Below are 23,788 nucleotides of genomic sequence, written 5' to 3'. Positions count from 1 at the left end.
AGCCTGAGGAGGGTGTGGTTTGGGAAGGGGGGGACTTCAATGCCACAGAGTCCGATTGCCGAAGCGGTCATTTTCTTCTGGTGAACTGATCTCTGTCGGGTGGAGATCAGTCGTAATAGCAGGAGATCTCCAGTTAGTACCTGGAGGTTGGCAACCCTACAGCACAAAGATCTGACTGCTCTTCTTATCAGGCATCTAGCCACAAAGAGCCACAGGGGAGAGCTTTGAGCAAGGAGGTTATCAAGGACCTTGAATGGAGATGTGTGTGTAATGGCCCTGCATGAGCCTTGTAGAAAAGTAGCTACGGGGGTCTACCACAAGTGGTAGGGGGGCCTAGACCCTGTGCCCTGTAATTTGAGCACTGCAGATGCCTTGCTGTTGTCAATCTGTGCATAACAAGTAAGAAAGCTACAACAGAAACTAAGAATGAAGAAAAAAAGATAAGACAGTTCCCAGCTACAAAAGACAGTGTACTTGCTGCTGAGAAACCTGCTGTACCTTTGCAGCAGAACTGAAACCTTGAAGATCACTGCACACAAACAGGGGAGAACTATGCATTCATGACCCTAGAAGCTGATTGCGTTGAAAGTTCTTGTGATATAATGAAAGGCAATTAAAGATAATGTGTGGCATAGACAAATGGAAGCTATCGAGTAAAATTGTTTCTGCACACATGGGCCCTGGTTCAGTAAAGAGTTGTGGGTACATGAGCTCTGATACACAATCAAAGTTTTTTAGCTACAGGCACCTTCTCATTCACTTCAATGGAGAAAGTACTTCGTGTGCCCAAAGGAAATTGTGTACATCTGTTCCTTTTCATTGAAGTGAATGGGCAACTCCGTGGGCCTGTTTATTTCATTTGTTTGTTTATTTAATATGACTTTTACCCTGCTCCTTTACTGGCCAGGCTGAGGGCAGCTTCCAACAACAATAAATATACAGTGTAAAGTTAAAACATTGTTAAAACTATAGCTCCTAATCTGAATTTATAAGATGGCGCCCTGTACTGTGCTCTGTAGGTGAGGTTGGTCCAAAGATGGCAAATGGGGAGACAACCAGCAAGTGAGAGAACTCACAGCCTCAGAAAATAACATGAAATGGAAGGAAGGAAAATGGGGAAAGGAAAAGGAGAGGGAAGGGGGGGAATGGAAAGGATGGAGAAAGGGACAGAGGGAAAAGGGAAGAAAGGGGAGGGATGCCAGCAGATCTATATAGCCATCGCTGTCCTCAACCATATGCCTGGTGGAACATCTCTGTCTTACAGGTCCTGGGGAATCGGACAAGTTCCACAGATTGTGAGTCTCACTAGACAGAGAGTTTCACCAGTCTGGGGCCAGAGCTGAAAAGGCCCGGGCTGAGGACAGCTGGATGGTTCTGGAGCCAGAGATCACCAAGAGGTTGTTTCCAGAGGAGCATAATGCTCTCTGAGACATATATAGGGAGAGGCAGTCCCATAGATACAATGGTCCCAGACCATTTGGGGCTTTAAAAGTAAGTACTGGAACCTTCAACCTGATCCAGTACTCATTCTGGATCCAGTGCAGCTGGCAGAGCACCGGTTGTACGTGTGCTCTCCAAGGACAGCACAGTATACACAGTTATAGTATATTGTAGTAAACCTACAGCCTCCAACCAGGGTTCCAATGTTTTTTGTAGCAGAAAATCTGTCCAAGTAGGCAACCTTGTCATAAGAGGATGTGACATTCCAGAGCCAGCATGGTGTAGTGGTTAAGAGCAGTGGTTTGGAGCAGTGGTCTCTAGTCTGGAGAACCCGGTTTGATTCCCCATTCCTCCACATGAGGTTTCCCCACTCCTACACATGAAGGCAGCTGGGTGACCGCTATACCACACTGGTGTCCTTGTACTATATACAACGCTGAATATTATGTACATATGTTTGATAGTTTTAAAAAAAATAGTTTATGTGACATGTTTCACCATTTACAGTACAAAAGCTGCCCAGTCACTATTCTGGGAATCATTATTCTGGGAGAGCCAGCATGGTGTAGTGGTTAAGAACGGTGATTTGGAGCAGCAGACTTTAATCTGGAGAAATGGGTTTGACTCCCCACTCCTGCACATGAGCGGCGGATGCTAATCTGGTGAACCATGTTGGTTTCCCCACTCCTCCATATGAAGCCAGCTGGGTGACCTTGGGCTAGTCACAGCTCTCTTAGAGCTCTCTCAGCCTCACCTACCTCACTGGGTGTCTGTTGTGGGGATTCTTCCTTAAGTGGTAGAGAAAATCAACATATGAAAGCCAACTCTTCTTCTTCCTCTTCCTCCTCTTCCTCCTCCTCCTCTTCCTCCTCCTCTTCCTCCTGTGCGTGCTGATTTCAGTTGGGGGTGGGGGGGCTGTCTGCATTTGTGTTTCTCATGTGCATTAAGCCCTGCTCTCCACTTTGTGCTGCAGGTGATGACTGTAATGACCACTGTAACTTGGCCCATGGCAGCTGTGAAGAGGACGGCAAATGCAGGTAAAACAGTGTTTCGATGAATGAGCTATTCAGAAACTGCTTCTCTGCGCACCCTGTGAATTCTGTACCAGATAAACCAAGATTGAGTGTTCTTTAAGCTCTTTGCATAATGTTATAGCACTTTCCAGCATTATAAAAGTGCCACCTAGAACACCTATCAAATTAGGTGAATTCCAGAATTTTGTAATTAGGTGTAATAAGTTCTAAAAGTGTATTCGTTGTTTTTCTAAGATCGCATAAGCTCTTAAAACCGCAAATGGCTGAACTCTAGGAACCGTAGCTAGGCGATTTGGCTTTTTAAGCTGTTTAATGGCTGTTTTTTGGTTCTGTCTTCAGAGTGCTCAGCTGAAGACTTGAAAAGCTTTTGCATTCATTTATCATTTAGATCCTATTAAATCCCGGAATGCCTGGCGGGTTTACTGCCTGCAAGACAGCTTAGCATTATCAAAGAGTTATCAGAGGAATAACTTGTTACAAGATAGCAATTGGGAAGATTTGAAATGTATAAGGCTTTTTTGCCTTCTCTGAGTTGCATTCTTGGAAGAGGCAGTTAATTCTAGAAACCCATCGTAGGACTGGAATTGGCATTTGGAAACTGCCATTTATTATTCTGACACTGGCATATTACCCACGACACGGGCCAAAGATTGCAGTTTGGAGTGTGATATGCATAGAGATTGGCTCTGGCACTGGGAAATGACAACCACTTCATCACAAACCACCTATATGCATTTTTAAATATCTGTTACCACAATTGTGAATCAATTTCAAGACCCAACCTGGAATTTTTTCTGTAAGTCTATATAGAGAGCTTTGGACTTGAAAAGCAAACATTATTGGTTTACAACAGTGTTTTTCAGCTTTTGCTCCAGAAAACCCTGGGGCATTCTTGGAGTACAGTCTTTTTTATATGGACTGTTCAACCTACTTTGGCTTTACCCATTACAGCAAAACAGGTTTTTGGAAAACCTGGATTAAAGCTTCATTAACTGCAAGAGGGCAGTGTTTTATCCTTCAGTGGTAAAAACAACAACATTTGCTTTCAGAAGCTAAAGTGGGTTAAAGAGCTAAACAAAAGGCCTCGTAGAGGGGGCTCAATAAGAAGAGCAATAATGGCAACCAAGTTCAATTGCCCCTGGTCCCCCTTGGCCACGCACAGCTGCGGAGGTGTGCTAAGCATGCTCTGCGGTGAACTTTCTTTTCATGTAGATCCAGTGAGCCTGGCCAGCACCTCCAATGACCCATCTGTCTGATCAGTAGACAAAACAGTGTGAAAAGGGTTCGTTGAAGGTAGAAAGTGTGAAAAACATTTCTTCTGAATATAACCACTGGTGCACTGTTTACACCCATACGCTTGTGAATGAGAATATCCAATTTGCCTAGTAAGTGCTTAGCTTCTTTTAAAAAAAAAAATAAGGCTCTGGGTTGCCTGGAAATTGTATTCCATGCATTTTTCTCTAATCCTCAGTAGTGAGGAAGATGCAACATGCGCATGTTCAGAATCCCACTCTTCTTTATTGCTGCTTTCACATGTTTAGCTCAGGGCTGGGCCATGCCAGTCAAAACAGGTTCCAGTGCTAAACACAACATCTAATTTCTCCATTTACAGAATGCTGATGTAAGAGTGGTTAAAAGGGAGGCTTTAGAGCCATCTCTGAGGGCTAGTTCACACTCATTGTTCCATCAAAATTGATAGAGAGGGGTATTCATGGCTACTAGTAAAAACGGATACTAGTCACGATGCATACCTATTCTCTCCAGGATCAGTGGAGCATGCCTATTGTATTAGGTGCTTTGGAACACAGGCAGGATAATGCTGCTGAAGTTGTCTTGTTCGTGGGCTTCCTAGAGGCACCTGGTTGGCCACTGTGTGAACAGACTGCTGCACTTGATGGACCTTGGTCTGATCCAGCTTGACCTTTCTTATGTTCTTATGATACACGGTACAAGTGCAGTCCTAAGCAGAGCTACACATCCTTCTAAGCCGATTGACTTCAGTACACTTCGAAGGGTGTAACTTTGCTGATTGTTCTGTTAGCCTGCTGTTGTTAAGGATCAAACCAAATGAGAAACCGGAAGATCTGTGAAGAGGTCTCTAGCATTTTTAAGAACAAATATTGCTAAATAGCAGCCATGAAAGCCCCTTGACTCAAATTGGGGCCATAGCACAGGGGACAGGTGCTTTCCCAACTTCAAATTGGCCTCTGGAGATGCTGTATATACAGATTGCCTGCCTTGCTGCCTGTATGTTTTTTCCAGTGGGGCAAGTAGCCTTGGAGGGAGGAAGATTTGAGGTTGAGAAAATTGTGTGGGTGGATATTTTTAAGAAACCTCTCTCCTAGTACCACAGCCCTACCCAGAACACACACATGCACACACCTGGTGGGTGCTATTTAGCATTGAAAAACGTGCTGGAGATCCATTCATGATCTTCCAGTCACTTCTCTGGTTTGACCCAATGCTGTATTTTTGAGACCAGGAGTGGGCAGAAGGTCTGTTGTGATCCACTGATACACTACAGGCTGATGTCTCGTGCAGCACCTAGCACCTGCTGATTTCTGCAGATCCTTGCAAAGAATGCTGGACTCCAGGGACCTTGGTGTGGTTCCTCAAGGCCCTTCTTGTGGTCTTCAGCAAGAGCACAGCCTCAGAGTCATCTTAATATGGATTATAATGCCTTAACCATCAAGAGATCATGGATATGCACTCTTGTGTTGAAGATTTAGTACACATTGGTGGTGTTTCTAGTACAAAGAAAAGAAGACAGCACAGGATTAACAGCAGCCCACCACTGCTGTACATTGAAGATCCCACAGAATTAGTATTTGTACATGTGTTCAAGATGTATCACTTTAAGGAAGGGCAAATTTCTCCATCTAAGATCAACTTAATGCAGAAGAATAGGAACAGAAATTCTGTGTTGACCTTGGCCAAATGGTCATCCAGTGTAGGTCAAGTTAGTCTGTCTGTGGGGGGAGGTCTCCCTTGACTTTCAGATTTTTGTCTCCTCTGGATGGCTCAAAAGGTTCATTATGTACATGGGAATATTTTCCCCACTGGATTTGTTTGTGAGGAGGTGTTTTGGTTGTTCCTTTTGCAGTTGTGCAATCAGCAGTGTAAGATAGAGCATCTGTTATCCTTCAGGAAAGTGCAGCTGTGCATTTTTCTCTGGCACAAAGCCTATGAATTGACATTGCGCTAGTATAACCTTAGGTATGCTAAATCGTCATTGTTTGAAGCTGACTAGCTAAGGCCCTGTGGTGCTGAGTAGGGTGTTGAACAATACCATCTTGGTACATACTACTCTTCTGTTCTCCCCTCCAATATGTTCTCCACCTATTTAAAAATAAACAGCAGAGAATGTTTTAGTTTTGTTCATTTGACTAATTTCACAACCCAAAAGTAGCCAGCCCCATTCACAGTTAAATGTAGGATAACCTAGCACAGGCACAAACCTATTCCCACTAAAAACAATTGGGATGTTACTGGGATGGACCAGTAAACACGTTTCTTTGCTCATTTTGCCCATCAAGTGTACCTGATGTGTGATTTTATGCATCAAATGTTGAGTGTCACCTGTAATAAACCCCAATGGCAGATACAGCCATTTTCTTACAGGCCAAAGACAATGTCCAGAGGAGAGCGACCAGAATGGTCAAAGGTCTGGAATCTGTGCCCTATGAGGAGAGACTTAAGGAGCTGGGTTTGTTTAGTCTGGAGAAGAGAAGGTTAAGGGGTGGCATGATAGCCATGTTTAAATATTTGAAGGGATACCATGTTAATGAGGGAACTAGCTTGTTCTCTGTTGCTTCAGAGGCTAGGACACGGAGTCATGGATTTAAACTAAGAGAAAAGCGATTCCACCTAAACAGTAGGAAGAACTTTCCGACGGTGAGGGCAGTTCGACGATGGAATGCTCTGCCTCGGGGGTGGGGGGGTTGAGTCCCCGTCTTTGGAGGTCTTTAAGCAGAGGTTGAATGGCCATCTGTCGGGAGAGCTTTGATTGTGGGATCCTGCATGGCAGGGGGTTGGACTGGATGGCCCTTGTGGTCTCTTCCAACCTTGTGTGATTTTGTGATTAGAGAAACAGGCAGCGGTAGCTGGGGCCCGCAAAATGATGGTGCTTAAAGTCCCCCTAGTTCTGCCTGTTCACAGGGATGCCACACTGCATGGCTAATGTCTCTTTAAGGGCAGAACTAGGCTTACGATCTCTGGAAGCATGGGCAAGGGCCTTCAGGCTTTGGCTGAAATTTTGATTTGCCACAGAAGCTAATGGGTGCCTCTATCTATTAAAATCTGACTCTTATGCTGCCCTGTGGAAGAAATGAATGGAGACTAGACTGAAAATGCTGCGTTTTAGCAGCGGTGATTTGGAGATGTTGGGAAGATCAGCAGCACATTCTGTGGTGAATAAACTTCTGTAAAACTTGGACTTTTCAGCAGCACGAAGAGAGTCCATAGGGTATGGACTCACCTTTATACTTACAATTGTCTTACCCAAAGGCGCCGTTGCCATATTGAATTTTTTAAAAAATATATTTTATTAAAGTTTTTTTTGGGTACAAAAATAAAAAGGGGAATGGGAAGGGAAAAGGGGAAAGCATTTAATTTTCTGTGTCCAAACTTTTCCAATAAACTGTAGACATGTCCCATAAATTAGTTTTGTTTAAAATACACTCTTCGGTTTCTCATCATTAAAAAATACAGTATATCTCCCCCCCCCTTTTATAAGCTATATTGATTTTTTGTTACTGATCCTCAATACAGGAGAGCATTGGCTCTTGCAAGATTAAACTCTACCTTTCTCAAGTAATGCAAGGTTGAATGCAAAGGACTGCATACTCAGATAGGCTTTGTGACTGTGCTTCTGGATAGATAGAAACTTTGGAGCATTGCTTACTGGAATGTGGTACCTTTTGCAGTATTTGGGATTTGTGGATTACTCCTCTTTTCTGTGGTGATGAGGCGCTGTCAGTACTGGACCAAGGTTAAGAAATTCTTGGCAGGCGTAGATTTAAGAGTTACGTTGGCTGTAGACAATTTTTTTTGCTCATGTAATTTAATGTAAAGGACTTCAAGCACAGTAACTGGTTGGTTATTTAAATTATTTTTTGTTGTACCTAGTGTGACATTGCTCAAGGCCTGTAGGCTAAACGAGTGGTATCATTAAAGTGAGTAAGATCTGCCTGTTCCTCATGCCTAGGGTTGCCAGCTCTGGGTTGGGAAATACCAGGAGATTTGGGGGGCGGAGCCTGAAAAGGGCAGGATTTGGGGAGGGGAGGGAATTCAATGCCATACAGTCCAATTGCCAAAGCGGCCATTTTCTCCGGGTGAACTGATCTCTATCTGCTGGAGATCAGTTGTAAAAGCAGGAGATCTCCAGCTAGTACCTGGAGGTTGGCAACCCTACTCATGTCCTTCCTCTTGCCCCTCACCTGTCTGCCATTGCTGTTAGAATTTTCCTGGTGTTCTTTTAAAGTGTTACTCCACATTGTGCAAGGGAAACTGAAGAAGTGTATGGATTTTCTTTCAAGATTTATTAAGTCCTCAGGCCCATAGCCAGAAATGTTAGAGTGAGGGGCATGAATGAGTACATTGGGCAGGCTAGGGTGGCAAGGTCCCCATCATCCCAAACCCTGAGATTTATTGGATGGCACTTGATGAGGGGCTGTGGCTCAGTGGTAGAGCATCTGCTTGGCATGCAAAAGGTCACACGTTCAATCTCCAGCATCTTCAGTTAAAAGATCTTCCAGTAGGTGATGTGAAAGACCTCTGCCTGAGACCTAGGAGAGCTGCTGTCACTCTGAGTAGACAATATTGACTGTGATGGACGAAGAGTCTGATTCAGTATAAGGCAGCTTCATGTGTTCATGTATGTCATGGGATGAGGCCTGTTTATATGACGTTGGCTTGCAATTTAACGTAGATGATGCAGCTAATGCAAGTAACTTGAGCTTTGCAAGTGGTGTCAAGGTGGCTTGTAATTAATGATTAAAATCAGATACTGGACTGAGTGAAGCTGGGTGTTCATTTTTCTCCTCCTACCTCCCCTTCCTGGTCCCACCTATTCCTTAGGCAAATGTCCTACTGCAAACATAGGAGGCAACCCAAAACAGTTTAAATTAAAAAAGAGAGAAACATGTATGGAAAAAAACCCAAAGGGCTCAGGAAGAAAAGATGGTGTGACAGAGCAAAAGAGAATGAATTTGGCCAGGAAGGGGATAACTGACTCAGCTTCTGTGAACTTGTTGCTTCCCCTCCTCCGCTCCTTCCCAGGCAAACAGAACAAAAACTGCCTGCGCCTTTCCTCTTTTATCTCTGCAACAAAAAGGGATATAACTTGCTTAAAACAATAAAAATGGAGAATTCAGAAGTGATACATAATATTTTGGGATAGTGTTGCCCCCATGTTCTCTCACCCCTGTTGCTCTAGGTATTCAACTCTTTACCTAGGAATTGAAGCCAGTATCTAAATGAAATTTGAATGCAGTGACCTAGAAGTTTATACCTGTGAGGCTACACTGTGTGTGTGTAAAGTGCCATCAAGTTGCAGCCGTCTTATGGCGCCCTAGTACGGTTTTCAAAGCAAGAGACTAACAGAGGTGGTTTGCCATTGCTTTCCTCTCCATAGCTACTCTAGTATTCCTTGGAGGTCTCCCATCCAAACACTAACCAGGGCCAACCCTGCTTAGCTTCTGAGATCTATCAAGATCAGGCTAGCCTGGTCCATCCAGGTCCAGGCACTATTCCTTCTTTTTTCCTGTATGCTGTGTGAAGGTGCTTTTTCTACTTGCCATGACCTTCTTTTGTTCTTTTACAGGTGTGACCCAGGTTGGGAAGGGAAATATTGTGAACAGTGTGTGAGGATGCTAGGCTGTACCCATGGAACATGCCACCAACCTTGGCAATGCATCTGTCAAAGTGGCTGGGCTGGCAAGTTCTGTGACAAAGGTAGGTCACTGCAGCTGGACAGGTGCTTCAGAAAATCATGCGTAAAGTTTGCATGAAAAATTGAGATCAAAGGATACGATGCAGAAGGGGACAGTTCTTAATCTGAGCACTCTGCATTATCACATGGATTTCTGAGGACATGTCCCATGATCCCCTGAAAGTTCAGGGTGGATTGTGTAAACAGAGCAAGAGAGGGTTACGTGGAATGTGATAACATCGAAACATACCATGGGCCCTTCTGGATTAGAAGAATGGTCCATCTAGTTCATCATGCTGTTTCCCACAGAGGCTAACCAGATGCTTCGATTACCTCCATCCGATTTAATATGGGTTGCTGTGGTACAGGTAGAAGCCTGTATCTTGGGTTCTCCCTGGGCTCCTGCCCACTCCATCTGTGATGTTTAAATGAGAAGCCATCTGAATTGCTAGGATGGTATCTGTGCTCCTCTGCTCTGACACAGCACAAAGGCGACTTTGTTGGTTATGCACTTCTTTGAGTTGTGGTTTGGATCCTGCAGTTGACCAACACTGCTCTGCTTTTTTCCTGACTGCTGTGGTAGTACCATAACAATTTGCATATGGAGTGGAGAGTGAGGTGCTGATATGACTATCCGATACTGGTGGCCAACTCCCAACTTCACTGCCTGATCTGTAGGGACTTTTTTTGTTGCTTCTAGCTGGCTTGGAGCAGCTGAATCATTTACCCAGGGACTTTGTCGTGTTTTTCATCATTCTAGTGAACTAACTGCTTGAATAGAGGAACGATAAAGCCTTCTTAGTAGTGGTAGATTGGGTGCCTTCCTGTTTTCCATTATCAGGTCTTCCCTGAGGGAATGGACATTGAGAGGGGGCCAAACCACCCCTGTGGCTTAGGTGGAAAAAATTACCAAATAGTGAAATGAAACCACTGTGAATCGGTGGCCATATTTGTTGTGTTATAAAACAGGCTAATCTCACATGATGTTGGAGAGAGGCTGTGGCTCAGTGGTAGAGTGAATTTTTCCCCATGCAAATGGCTTCAGTCCCAGGTATCTCCATTTAAAGGATATCAACTGGTGTTGAAAAAAGATCCGTATCTCCTTGTGATCTTGGACAGCAGCTACAATGGACAATACTGAGCTAGACTGTCTAGTGCAGTGATGGCGAACCTTTAAGAGACCGAGTGCCCAAACTGCAACCCAAAACCCACTTATTTATCTCCGAGTGCCAATGCGCACCACGGCAACACGGCACAGCCCTAGGCCAGTGGTCAGCAAACTCATTAGTCAACAGAGCCAAATATCAACAGTACAATGATTGAGATTTCTTTTGAGAGCCAAATTTCTTAAACTTAAACTATATAGGTAGGTACACTGAATAAAACTTGATATCATACTTAATAATGATCTTATTTATTGATAAAAATTAAATTGTAAGTCCCTGCCATTTCCCCCTCCCCGTCCGGAGTCCCATTGGGAGGCCAGGTCTACCCATTGGCTTTCTTGGCAGTAGACCTGGCCTCTGGAGGCCCATAGAAGCCAACTGGTAGACCTGGCCTCTGAAGGGGGACTTTTTTCCCCTCCTCGGAGTCCAGGTCTACCGCCAAGAAAGCCAGTGGGTAGACATGGCCTCTGAGGAGGGAAAAAAGTAAGTAAGGAATCCATAAAATTAAATCATGACAATGACTGACAAACACTGTACATTTTCCCCGTCTGCATTCTCAAAACTCTGCAGGGGGGCTTATTGTTTAGTTGTGCATCTGAATGGCAAATCCAAGGCAAAACCTCCCATTCATAAATGGCCAATAACTCCCCATGCAGAGTTTTGAGAATCTGGATGGGGAAAATGTGCATCTGAGTGGCAAATCCAAGGCAAAACCTCCCATTCACAAATGGCCAATAACCCCTGTCCCGAGCCCAGGCCTCCCCGGGCCACCTCGGGACTTCCCAGACACCGGCGGGGGCTAGCCACCACACGCGGGGGGAGTAAAGGGGTCAGGACGGCAAGATAAAAGCCCTTTCCACCCGTCCTTCCCTCCGCCCGCCGACAAACCTCTGCGGTTGGGCACCTGGCTGGGGGGGAGGGGGTGAAGCGCCGACCACACCACCCCCAGGCAGGAGCCGACCCCCACAACCTACCTTTCCCCCGCAGGTTCCCCAAAGGCAAGAAGGGCAGAAGCCCCTGAACCGGCCTAACCGAAGAGGGATGGGGGGGGCTTCTGGTGGGCTGGGAGTCCAGCCCCCCCAACACATGTGTGTGCGTGCTCGCCCCACTCCTCCGCGTGGGCCCCTCCAGAGGGCCGCGGGGGCCGGCTGCCCCCCGCCGGCCGCCGGGAGTGAGAAGGGCGGCGAGGCGGAACACCCTCCAGAGGGGCGGGGGGTGCCAGACGCCGAAGGAGGCGGGACAGGGTCAGCGAGCGGAAGCGGCGATGGGCTCCCCTCTTCTGGGCGGCGAGAGGCGAGGAGGTCCGGCTCAACGGACGGGGAAGGAGCAGCGGGAGGCCCTGATGCCCGCACCCCCCCGCAGGGATTCCCCCCCCCACGGCCAGGCCCGGGAGTGGTGCGGGAGGCCACGGGGAGGGGGGGTTCTCCACCCTCCCTCGGCTCCGTGCAGGGGGGGATCGGGACTGAGGCCGGGGCGGAAAAATCCAGCGGGGAGTCCAGGAAAGGGGGGGGCTTTGAACCGAGCGGTTCAAAGACCCCGCGGCCCAGCTGGGTGGCCGCCTGGCTATAGCCTCCCCCATCTGGGGCGGGGCAGAGCCAGAAAGGCCAGCAGCTGGGAGGAACCGTGCGTGCCGGCAGAGAGGGCAACGCGTGCCGGAAGTGGCACGCGTGCCATAGGTTCGCCAACACGGGTCTAGTGCAAGGCAGTTTCATATATATAGGGCAAAGGGAGATATTGTTGCCATCACCATGTATAAAGTTCAGTGTTTATAAATACGAAATAGAGAATGAATTATCGTGGGCCTCCTCAGCATCTAAGATCAGCCAGAGAGGCTGTGCTTCCAGTTCTGATTTGACTGGAGGCCAGACAGGCCCACCCAAGAAGCAGGCCCTTTTCCATTGTCATACCACCATATGGTTTTCTGTCACTGTAATTACTTCACAGGGTAAACAGTTTAAGCCTTATTAGTGGCAGCAGGTTACATAACTTCCTCCTTTCCATTATGAGGTCTTCTCTAAGGGACTGAATATTATGAAGGGGCAAACCCACCCATATAGGATGGTTATTTGGCTTTTTATAATCAAGTAAGGACATTTTCATTTCATTCAGTATTTGGAAAGTAGCGCTTTACTGTTTATAATAGGTCCCCCCCTTTTTTTTTGCTTCTCTGGATTAGTTTGTGGATGTAGTAAATACATATTAAAAGATACCAACCAGACCAAGGCCATGGAGGGTTCCCTGGAGGGGGTCTTCTAATGGAGAGACCATGAGGAGGAGTGGGAAGTGCAAAGTGAACACAGAACCTTCTTCCTTCCATGATCAACAATAAGAAATTCTTTAAATACATTAGGAGCAGGAAACCAGCTAGGGAAGCAGTTGGACCATTGGATGACAATGGGAGTAAAGGAACAGTAAGGGAGGACAAAGTGATTGCTGAGAAGCTAAATGAATTCTTCTCATCTGTCATCACTGTTGAAGATACAGGGCAGATATCTTTTCCTGAACTGATATTTTGGGGAGGGGAGAATGAGGAACTGGGCAAATTGTGGTAACAAGGCAGGAAGTTCTAGAACGTATAGACAAACTTCAAACTTACAAGTCATTGGGAGCAGACAGTATTCATCCTAGAGTTTTCAAGAACTCAAATGGGAAACCACTGAACTTCTAACGAAGATATGTAGCGTGTCCCTAAGATCAACTTCTGTACCAGGCCATTTATAAAGAGGGTTCCAGGTGGGACCCAGAATATTACAGGCCAGTTAGCTTAACATCTGTTCCAGGTAAATTGATGGGAAGCATTATTAAAGATAGAATTGTCAAGCATATAGAAGGGCAAGGCCTGATGAGCAAAACCCAACATGGCTTCTGCAAAGGTAGGTTCTGTCTCACTAAACTTTTAGAGTTTTTTGAAAGTACCAGTAAGCATGTGGACAGAAATGAGCCTGTGTACACTGTGTATTTGGATTTCCAAAAGGCTTTTGATAAAGTCCCCCACCAAAGACTGCTAAGCAAACTTCATAGTCATGGGATAAGAGGACAAGTCCTCTTACGGATTAAGAGCTGGCTAAAAAATAGGAAGCAGAGAGTAGGAATTAATGGTCATTTCTCACAATGGAGGGATGTGAGCAGTGGATTCTTTCAGGGAACTGTGTTGGGAATGGTGCTTTTCAGCCTGTTCATCAGTAACCTGGAGCTGGGAATGAACAGTGAGGTGGCTAAGTTTGCAGATGACACCAAATTATTTAGGGAGGTTAAAACAAAAATGGATTGTGAAGAGCTCCAAAAGGGTCGCTTCAAGCTTGGGACAGGCATTAAAATTGCAAATGAGATTCAGTGTGAGCAACTGTTAGCTGTTTACAGATAGCAGCTTTATATAACTCAGATTCCAGATGCATCCATTAGCTGTTCGACACTCAACAGTCCCAGTCGGATTCATGTGGCTTCCATCTTCACTGTGTCTGGTAACTCCACAGATTACCTTTTCCTATCTCAGTTTCATCACAGCCAGTCTGAGAAGTACATGGGACATGCATGCAATATATATATATATGAATGGCATGGATATCTTCGCTTTTGACCTGGAATCGCTCCTTTCCCCCCCAGATGTGCATATCTGTGAGCACCAGTCCCCCTGCCAGAACGGAGCCCAGTGTGTCTATGACCGAGACGGAGAATATTCCTGCCTGTGCCTTGAAGGATTCCATGGGAAGGACTGCGAGCTGAAGACAGGGCCGTGTGAAAAGGCAGGGTGAGAGATTCTAGAAGAAATAAATGGGGACGAGCAGATGGGTTTCTCAGACTTTGTTACAGTGAACTCCCCAGCTTGAAGAAGATACTGTCTAAGCCAAACATCTGTCCACTGGGAAATGTTACAGTATACATTCAGTGGACAACCTTTCCCTGCAGTACGTACACTGGGACCCACAATTAGGACAGACTTCCCAGCTTCTCCCTTCAGCATACACTGCAGGGAATGGAGGCTGAGCATTTTAGAGTTGTCTTGATGGCTCAGATACAAGGAAACAATACGGAAGGTAACTGCCGGTAACTACTCATTGAAAAACCCATACATGAAACTAACACGTGAAATAGCTAGGTGATTTCCAGGGCTCCCAGGCATTGTTCCGCGGGACCTGGTAACACACTAACAATTAGCCGGGCAGGTCTCCATTGAGGTGTAGATGCCGGGGGGGGGGTGGGGGGGCAGAGGCAGAAAGCCAGAAAGCCTTAGCTGACACCACTGCACCATGCGGGCTCTGCCAGAATAATGACTGGGCAGCTTTTGTAAATGGTGAAACACGTCACATAAACCATATTTTTAAAAACAATCAAACATAAATATGTACATAATACTCGGCGTTGTATATAGTACAAGGACACGAGTGTGGTGTAGTGATTAAGAGGGTCAGACACGCTCTGCCTTGGAAGCCTGCTGGGCAGCCAGCCACACACCCTCAGCCTAACCTACACCCCAGAGTTGTTGCGAGGACAAATGGAGGTTAGAAGAATGCTGTATGCTGCTTTGGGTTGCCTTTGGTGAGAAAAGGTGGGATGTAAATGAAGTAAATAAAGTGTACCCCCCCCCCGCAAAAAAAGGGGGGAACTTAACCCTAAAAAACAGAAGTACTTCATTTACTCACAGAACTCATTAAAGTCCCGCAGGGTCCTAATGTTACTAGGGCCTGATTTAAAAAAAATTAAACACTGATGATTACAACAGAACTTCAATCAAGGTGGGTTTTACCAGCTGAATATAAGCACAGTCTGTGCAGGTTTTGTTCAATGTCTGATGTCTGTTTTCAGATTTCCATGCAAGAATGGCGGGCAGTGCCAGGACAAGAACGGCTTTGCTAGCAACTACACCTGCAAGTGCCTGGCAGGATTCATCGGTTCACGTTGCGAAATTGACGTCGACGACTGCCTGATGCGTCCCTGTGCCAATGGTGCCACTTGCCTCGACGGCATCAACCGCTTCTCCTGCCAGTGCCAGGCAGGCTTTGAAGGACGCTTCTGCACCATCAACGTTGATGATTGTGCCAGCCAGCCGTGCAGGAATGGGGCAAAGTGCTACGATCGCATCGACGACTTTGATTGTTTGTGTCCCGATAGATTTGTTGGCAAATCTTGTGAGCTCCCTGCTCCCGAGCCAACCTGGGTCACCACATTTCAGCCTGATCACAACGGTGTTGTGAAAAGCACGGCCGGCAGTGACATTTGGACGACCCAGACTGAGCCAGTTAGGATGGTGGTCACTGGGAAACGGATCACTAACAACAGTGAGAAACCAAACGCAGGAGGGCTGCTAATCTCCGTGAAAGAGGTGGTGACGCAGCAGGAGTCTGGGTTGAGTCAGTCGCAGCTGATTTTAGTGCTGGTGTTCGGGCTGCTCACTGTTGTGCTTGTCTTGGTAACTGTTTTGTTGCTGCTGAAGAACTGGCAGAGGGGGCGCCGGAGGTGCCAAAGCCCCGCGCAGTCCGCACGGAAACTTCAGGACCAAGAGTGTCAAGTGGGAATGTTAAGTACAGTCTTGATAGAACCCAGGAAAACAACAGAGCTGTAAGGACGCACAGTTGGACTCTGGCCAACCTACATACACCCATCAATGAATCCTTCAAACCATGTCCTGGAGCTGTTCTGGCTGCGTGTTTCCAAACTACTGAAGGGCTCCGGTAGAACTTAAGTTTGTGAAACAGCAGGAAGGAGGATTCCTACGAGGTAGCAAATCCTTGTTTGAAAGCAAGAGTCCTTGAATGTGTGCAGCTTAAGGCATTCGAGTGGTAACACCAACTTACCAAGAGAGCCAAAGGAGATTCTGGGTCACGATAACCCGGTGCTGGCAACAGCAAGCAAGACGGATGTATTCCATCCCGCGTGCACTAAAGGGAGAAACGAGGCCAAGTACGTCAGAGCAGGCTGTAGGAGCCAAAACTCCGTTAGGCCCTTGGGCATCTGGTAACTCTGTTACTGGAGGTGTCCTATGGCCTATCTATTTACACGAGGGGACTTAGACTGTGCTCTGCTGGAGCTCTGGCACAGACAATCTGGGATTCCTGTTCCGGGTAGAGGTTTTCAGTTCCTTTCACACACCATGAGTTCACCATGAGGGCCTTGTGCTGGCATGAACTGTTTTGCTGACAGCACTGATTATGCAGGCTCCTATCTTGCCCATTCTACCCTGTACTGTGTCCTTTCTCCATGCGGTTACAAATTCTCCATGCGGTTACAACTAACGACATGTCTTACCCCGTCTTTTATCAAACCACCTCCACAGGTTTGTTAGCGATTTCACATCACACTACTTCACGACACCAGCGCCTCAGTCTCTCAGCTGCGGTGCCCGGGAGAGGCGAAAGCATCACAAAGCCTTTGTCCTTCTCAACTGACCTAGTTCTTTCCAGTTGCCAGAATGGAAACGTGTGTGAAGCTGGAAATTGTGGCTTGGCATATTCAGTAATAATCCCAGTTCCCTGGCCTAACTTGTGCTCTGCAAGAACCAACATGGAAGGGACTTAGAAAAAAAACATGATAGTGCTTTCAAGCACCACCTGAAGAAATTTTAGTTTGAGGAAGCAAGATTCAGGTTAACTCCAGCTCCTGTGGCAGCTTTTATGGAGACAGACTAATGTACAGCTATGCTGTGTTTGGGAAGAGAAATGTGTTTTCAAGGGATCTGACAAGCACCATGAACCCCCACCCAATCTTCCATTTTTTGTGTGTGCTGTTGATGATTGTTTGCAGCCAGTGTTTTCCTCCATCAGCTTTTCTTTCACTGTATGGTAGTGAATGTGGTATTGTCACAGATTGAATCCGATTGTGTTATGTGGGGGAATGGCAGTGATAGCCAAGGAAACAGCATCGCCCTAATTGTGAAGCCCCAGTCTAGCTGAGCCAGACTGCGCATTTAGATGCACACTGGAATGTACATCTAATGCAGAACAGTATAGTTTGGATGGGCAATGTCAGCCTTTGGACGCACATTCTGATGACACAGCAGAGTACGGATATTGTCCACCCATGGTACATTGCTTTCTGCTGGCCCTCAATCCCATGCAGGTGGTCAAATTAGGTACAAATGTGCATATGGGATAGAATTGGGAGTGCAGCTGCTGACTATGTTTGGGACCACCAGCTGCACAGGTCTCTGGGCATGTACCTTGATAATCTGTACCCTGCAAAAATAGACTATGCGGATTGCTTGTTCAGAGCCGGTACTCACTGGGGTATACATAGCCCCCCCTGAACAGAAGTTATAATCATCGTACAGGGGTTAGAGGTTGAGTCAGCAACCGCAGTCCCAAACCTTATCACCTCCGTGTGTATATCTCTATCCAGTTTGACTATCTCACAGGGCACTTGGCTCCAAAGGTTTTTCTGGAGTGAACAGGGCTGGATTTGGGGCTTCAAATTGTTGCCATAACACAGTGAAATGGAGTGTTGGGTCCAATAGGCAATGGAGACAAATTCTCTTCTCATAACCTGTTTTGCTTCCTTTTGTACCCCTCTTCTGAAAGAACAGAAAAAACGAGGGTGCTTTTTGAGTGTCATGAAAATATGTATGAAATTTCCACCTCCCTCACTTCAGTTCAACTCTGGAAAGATTACCTTGCTTTCAAATCAGCTGTTACATCATTATGAAGCACATTTTAGTTCTAAGGGTCAGTTGAGGGAGACCATTTGGGTGGCAACTACAGCCTATTCTGTAGTGTTTGTTCTGATTCAGATTATTCACTCTCCGTTCTGGAAACAGAGGCCTCTCTTGGAATAGGCTCTGGTTTAGGTCTTGTGTGTGGAATTTTCTCATTCACTAGCACTTGTCTTTCCCTTCTCCCTGTATTAGAGATACATGAGTACCCCACTTCTATGGCCAAGGAACTACCAGATATGTGTTTGGAAATATGAGTTAAAAAAAAAAAAGGGAGGAAGAAGGGTGGGGTGGGATAGGGTGGGAACGTGACCAGAAAGATTATTTTTGTAATACACCGTTGATGAACAATGTAACTTTATAAAATAAAAAGTAAAATACTAGAATTACTGCCTTTCTGCCCCCTCCTCTAGACTTTAACTCACGTTGAAAATGTCACTTTCTGCTTCTAAATGGGGAGAAATAAAGAGGTGTTGTCTTAGTTCCAGATTTGGGGAGAATGAGCTGCCATTTTGTGCCACTCTAGAAAAGGGAAATCGTCTCAGTGATGTAAATAGAATAACTCAAAGACTATGAATTTGGAGAGCAGAGGGGAAGAGTCGTTACACTACTCCTCCATGTACAAATTGCTGTACAATATTTCAACTGGAATATCAACAATCCAGAAAGGTAGGCTAAAGAGAGACAGTGACTCACTCCATGGCTAAATGGGGGACGTTAACTTCCATCTCTCTTGACTAAACCTAACTGTAGACTTCGCAACATATTTGAACAGCAAGAGGCCAGTGAGGAAACAGGCCTGTCACAAATGGAAAGTATGGACCTCTGCCTTATGCTCATCTCTTCAAAGCTTTGTTCAGAGACAGGAAGCTTTTCAGTTGTCAAGACTAGTTCTAATGCATGTAAAGCAACATCTGTACTCTTCTTTCCCTAGAATATTGGGCTCTGTATAGACACATATATCCAAGACAACTATTCCTAGCTCAAGGTCTCTCAATACAAGATTCTCTGGCTCAAGTGGAACCCAAGCAGTACTGTAAGACCTTATGATCCCAGTCTGTTTATTCTAAACAGAAAACATATTTCTCATCGCTTGCTGTGTGTGTAGAGGGAAGAGTTGCATGAGGAACGTATTGCCTTGAGCTGTACCTGCTTGGGGCCTTATGTCTGGCAAACCAGCAGAACCAGGAAGAAAAATATATACTGTATGGTATTATCTTTCTAGTGTAGATTCCACTGTTTGTTCACTCTGCCACAATACCAGGGTATGAGCTCAGTTGAGCACACATGCTATCAAAGCCTTCAAGGCTATTCAACCACCTCTGCCCTATGCAAATATGATATAGGACAACTAGGAGTGTTATTGTCCTATTTGAATAACTTAAATAAATACATGAACAGTATTCAGCATTTGCAACTGACTCTCCCAGTAGCAGTGGATTATTGCCACTATTAGTAGCATTTCTCTTCTGCACCTTCATGCTTTTTGCATTAAATCCTGAATTTCATTCCCCCCCCCCCCCCGGTGGTTATAGGCACACTAGTTATCCCTAATGGGAAGCAGCAGCATCCTGGACTCTATGAATGCAGGAGGAATTATTTTCTCAATGAGTCAAAATGACAGATGGACTATGCTTCAAGTAGAACAGTTCCTGTTCCTCATTTCCAGAGAAAATGTGCAGTGTAATATACTTTAGGATGTGAGCCAGAAAGCCCCTGGTTAAAATCTTATCTCTACCATAAACTCACTAGGTGAAGTTAGGTGAGCCACATTCTCTCAATATGAAAATGATAACGCTGGCCTATTTTACATAGTTGTGCAATATGGTGTGAACCAGGATGCTGGGCCAGGTAGATGGACCACTGGTCTTAGTCAGCAGGGCACTTACGTCCTTACTGAGATAGGAGATTAAGCTCTTTGTTCAAAGTTTCAATGCACCATCTGACAGGCACCACCCAAAATCAAGATGTGGCAGCTGTGCTCCAGGTGTTTGCAGAGCAAAGTCTGCACTGCACACTGGAGAGTCTCCATCGTTTCCACAGCTGCTCTCAAAACAGTAACTTTGTTCACGGGAAACTGGAAACTCCCAACATGCACACGTCTTGGAGGGCTTACAAGCTCAGACTAAGGGGGAGAAAAGCAATGGAGAAGTAGTCATACAAGACTTGGTAATGAAATAATGAAGGCTGTGTATGATAACTACAAATAACTGCAATACTGTACCAAGAAAAGCTGGATTTTGTACCCAAGTTGTCTATGTTTGCATATATCTGCTAATTTTGCATACTTTATTCAGATTCAGGGGGAAGGCATCTTGGCCATCTTCTGGTCACTAGGGTTGTGGGGCGGGGGGAGGTAGTTGTGAATTTCCTGCATTGGGCAGAGGGTTGGGCTAGATGACCCTGGTGGTCCCTTCCAACTCTATGATTCTGCTAGACACAAGGAAAAGCCATGTCAAACACTGCTCCCTTCAAATCCTCTTCAGCACCCACCCCCTGCTAGCTTTTTGAGATTTTATCAGGTATTGGCCCCAGACTTCTGTATTTATTTTTGCAGCCTTACAAGCTAGAAGTTAGCTTCTGGGATTCTTTTTTTTTTAAGCAGAAGCCTTCAGCAAGGCAGCATTCCGTATCCTGTACCAATACTCTCACTTCTGTCCTGCAATTACCACATCCACAGAGCCTTACCTATAAAGACAGAGGCCAGAGAAAGTGTTCAGGCATAGGAAACAATATAACACAGGAGTGGGGCAGCAGAAGGGTTTCAGCCGCGTGAAGGGTGCGAGAAAACCAACAAGCCTTCTCCTATTACGTAAATTTGGTGAAAGGTTTGTTGCCTTTTCAGCTCCAGCGAACAAGAGAGATAAAATGGGATAGGTGATATCTTTTATCAGAGGTATTTCAATAAATTCCCCTGAAACATTTGCATCAAGTCCAGACAAGTAAGACAACTCCAAATAGGGAGAAAGATGTACCAGGAAATGAGATTGAGTTGGGCAGAACTGCTTGAGGAACAAACTGCTGTTTTCCTCAGAATTACTGAACCAAAGAACACAAAGATGAAATGGGGGGGGGGGATTGTCCATAGGAAAGGTGGGGGAAAGGGGGAGGAGTCCTGTTGTTAATGAGTGGTAATCAGTGGTGAAGACTCAAAAGAGACAATTGTTTAGAAATCAAATGTTATATTCCTTTTAAAAACACCAGCCCATTACAACAGATAGTCATTTGAATTCTTGAGCAAAAGCCATTTTTGATCCACGTACACTTCTTCAGTACCCCCAATGCCCCCCCCCACCGTTCTCCCCCTGAGTCTGTGGTATGAAATGTATCCCCTTGCTGGAACCCTCTTCTGTCAAAGCAGAACCTTACTGCATCTGCCTATAAGTAACAATGCAAGATGCCCAGTATAGTGTGGAGGGCACGCTCCCCTAAGGAAGGGATGGATGGGGAACAGCACGAGAGGGACCACGCTGCAGAGGGGATGCATCACAAGCATGAGGCACTGATTGCCGCGTCTCAAGAGTCTGCTTCGAGGTCACTGCGGCCCACTGTGCAGGAGGCGTTGAAACATGGAGTCCTGCTTCTCACTGAGGACAGCCGGGGAATCAAGCTCTGCCACCTTCCCAGCATGCATCACCAGCACTCGGTCAGAATCCAAAATGGTGTTCAGCCTGGTTGGAGGAAAGGCAACAGATTAAGGAAGGCAAACTTCATCTAATAGGACAAGTAGAAACCTCAAGTACTTCCCTCTCTTTTATTTAAATAAAGTAGGGTGAAGAGGGGTTTCACTCCCTACTAGGCAGCGCTATATTGCCACAGGCATCTAGTACCAATAAGCAACTGCCATTTGTTTTTTCAGAGGCCCAGTTCTCATAATAACAGTTGAGATGGTATAAGTTTTTTTATATATATAAATAGAGAAACAATCAATTCTGACTCTTGTAATGTGACGCTAGGTTTAGAACATAAGGCCATGCTGGATCAGATCAAAGCCCATTAAGTCCAGCAGTCTGTTCACACAGTGGCCAACCAAGTGCCTCTAGGAAGCCCACAAACAAGACAACTGCAGCAGCATCCTGCCTGTGTTCCAAAGCACCTAATATAATAGGCATGCTCATCTGATCCTGGAGAGAATAGGTATGCATCATGACTAGTATCCATTTTCACTAGTAGCCCTGAATACCCCTCTCCTCCATGAACATGTCCACTCCCCTCTTAAAGCCTTCCAAGTTGGCAGTCACCACCACATCCTGGGGCAGGGAGTTCCACAGTTTAACTATGTGTTGTGTGAAGAAATACTTCCTTCCAGCTCCCGCTTCAGGAAATTCCTGGCGATTTAGGGGCAGGGCCTGGCAGGCAGACTTTGGTAGGGGTGGAATTATGTCTCTGACAAAGGACAGATATTCCAGCTAAATGCTGTTTGGGAAAAGAAGTGCGGGAAGTTGGCAGAGAACTCTTCTATTATATTCAAGCCCAAGTTGGCAATATGCCCCTCGTGTATACATCCTTAGTGAAAAGAAGAAGAGTTGGTTTTTATATGCCGACTTTCTCTACCACTTATGGAAGAATCAAACCTGCTTACAATCACCTTCCCTTCCTCACAACAGATACCCTTTGAGGTAGGTGCGGCTGAGAGTGTGTGACTGGCCCAAGGTCACCCAGCTGGCTTCGTGTGTAGAAGTGGGGAAACAAATCCAGTTAACCAAATTAGCCTGACGCTCATGTGGAGGAGTAGGGAATCAAACCCGGTTCTCCAGTTCAGAGTCCACCACTCCAAACCACCGCTCTTAACCGCTACACCACGCTGGCTCTCTGAAGTCAGCATGTATCAGTGCTGTGATATTAACAAAAACTTGAGTCCAATCAATGTACCTAGAAATATGCTCCTATTTAGGTTGCTGTGCTTGAAGTCCATTTCCTTCCAACATGATTTGTAGGAGTCAACACAGGGAAATCTGCCAGGAAGCATCTGAGCATATTGCCAACTTGGGCTTGAATATAATAGGAGTTCTCTGCCAACTTCCTGAACTGCTTTTCCCAAACAGCATTTAGTTGGAATATCTGTCCTTTGTCAGAGACAATTCCACTCCTCGCATGTCACTGCAAGTCTTCCCTGAGATGTGTCTTGCTCCAGTTTGGTAAAGGTCTAAATGTCTTCATAGGTATGTTAAACAATATTTGTCTTTCGCTGTTATGAAGTCAATTACTCCAGCAAAATGCACACTTACCGTGCAATCCTGACTTCTGCCAGCGGCCGCACCCAAAGGCCTTTGGAGGCCGGCGATAGCCCACGCTGGCGCAAGGGCCCACAGCGCCGGTGTCCGGGAGGCGCACTCTGGCGTTTGTGGCCCCAGCACTGGCATGCAGGGCTGGACACTGGTCTCTGGCTGCTGCAGCGGCAGTGCTAGGCCCGGATGTCGGCGGAGCTGGCCGCCGGCGTAAGACCGCCAGCAAAGGCCGTGGCGGTGACCCAGGAGGCATTCCCGGGGCATAACAGTTTCCTAGGAGGTGTCCCCGGGCGTTATGGCGCCGGCCAGGGGGTGGAGGCTGCCGTCAGGCGGCCTCCTGAGCCATT

The 23,788-nt window shown here is 46.1% G+C and overlaps 2 protein-coding genes across 2 annotated transcripts in view; one reads left to right on the top strand and one right to left on the bottom strand.

Annotated features, from left to right (window-relative positions):
* Positions 1–16,521, top strand: part of DLK2 (delta like non-canonical Notch ligand 2) — a 35,157-nt gene extending 18,636 nt beyond the window's left edge. Inside the window, exons 3-6 of the mRNA XM_056852521.1 lie at positions 2,414–2,477; positions 9,298–9,428; positions 14,175–14,319; positions 15,375–16,521. Of these exons, the coding sequence (XP_056708499.1) occupies positions 2,414–2,477; positions 9,298–9,428; positions 14,175–14,319; positions 15,375–16,131 (1,097 nt within the window). The 3' untranslated portion in view covers positions 16,132–16,521. The remainder of the gene's footprint in view (positions 1–2,413; positions 2,478–9,297; positions 9,429–14,174; positions 14,320–15,374) is intronic.
* A 5,200-nt stretch (positions 16,522–21,721) lies between these two features.
* The window catches only part of ABCC10 (ATP binding cassette subfamily C member 10), a 28,567-nt gene continuing 26,500 nt past the window's right edge, over positions 21,722–23,788 (bottom strand). The window contains exon 21 of the mRNA XM_056852519.1: positions 21,722–21,884. Coding sequence (XP_056708497.1) covers positions 21,749–21,884 — 136 coding nt within the window. The 3' untranslated portion in view covers positions 21,722–21,748. The remainder of the gene's footprint in view (positions 21,885–23,788) is intronic.

Source organism: Euleptes europaea, chromosome 7 (genome assembly GCF_029931775.1).
Source record: "Euleptes europaea isolate rEulEur1 chromosome 7, rEulEur1.hap1, whole genome shotgun sequence".
Classification (NCBI taxonomy): Eukaryota; Metazoa; Chordata; class Lepidosauria; order Squamata; family Sphaerodactylidae; genus Euleptes; species Euleptes europaea.
This window is presented reverse-complemented; position numbering and strand designations above follow the sequence as displayed.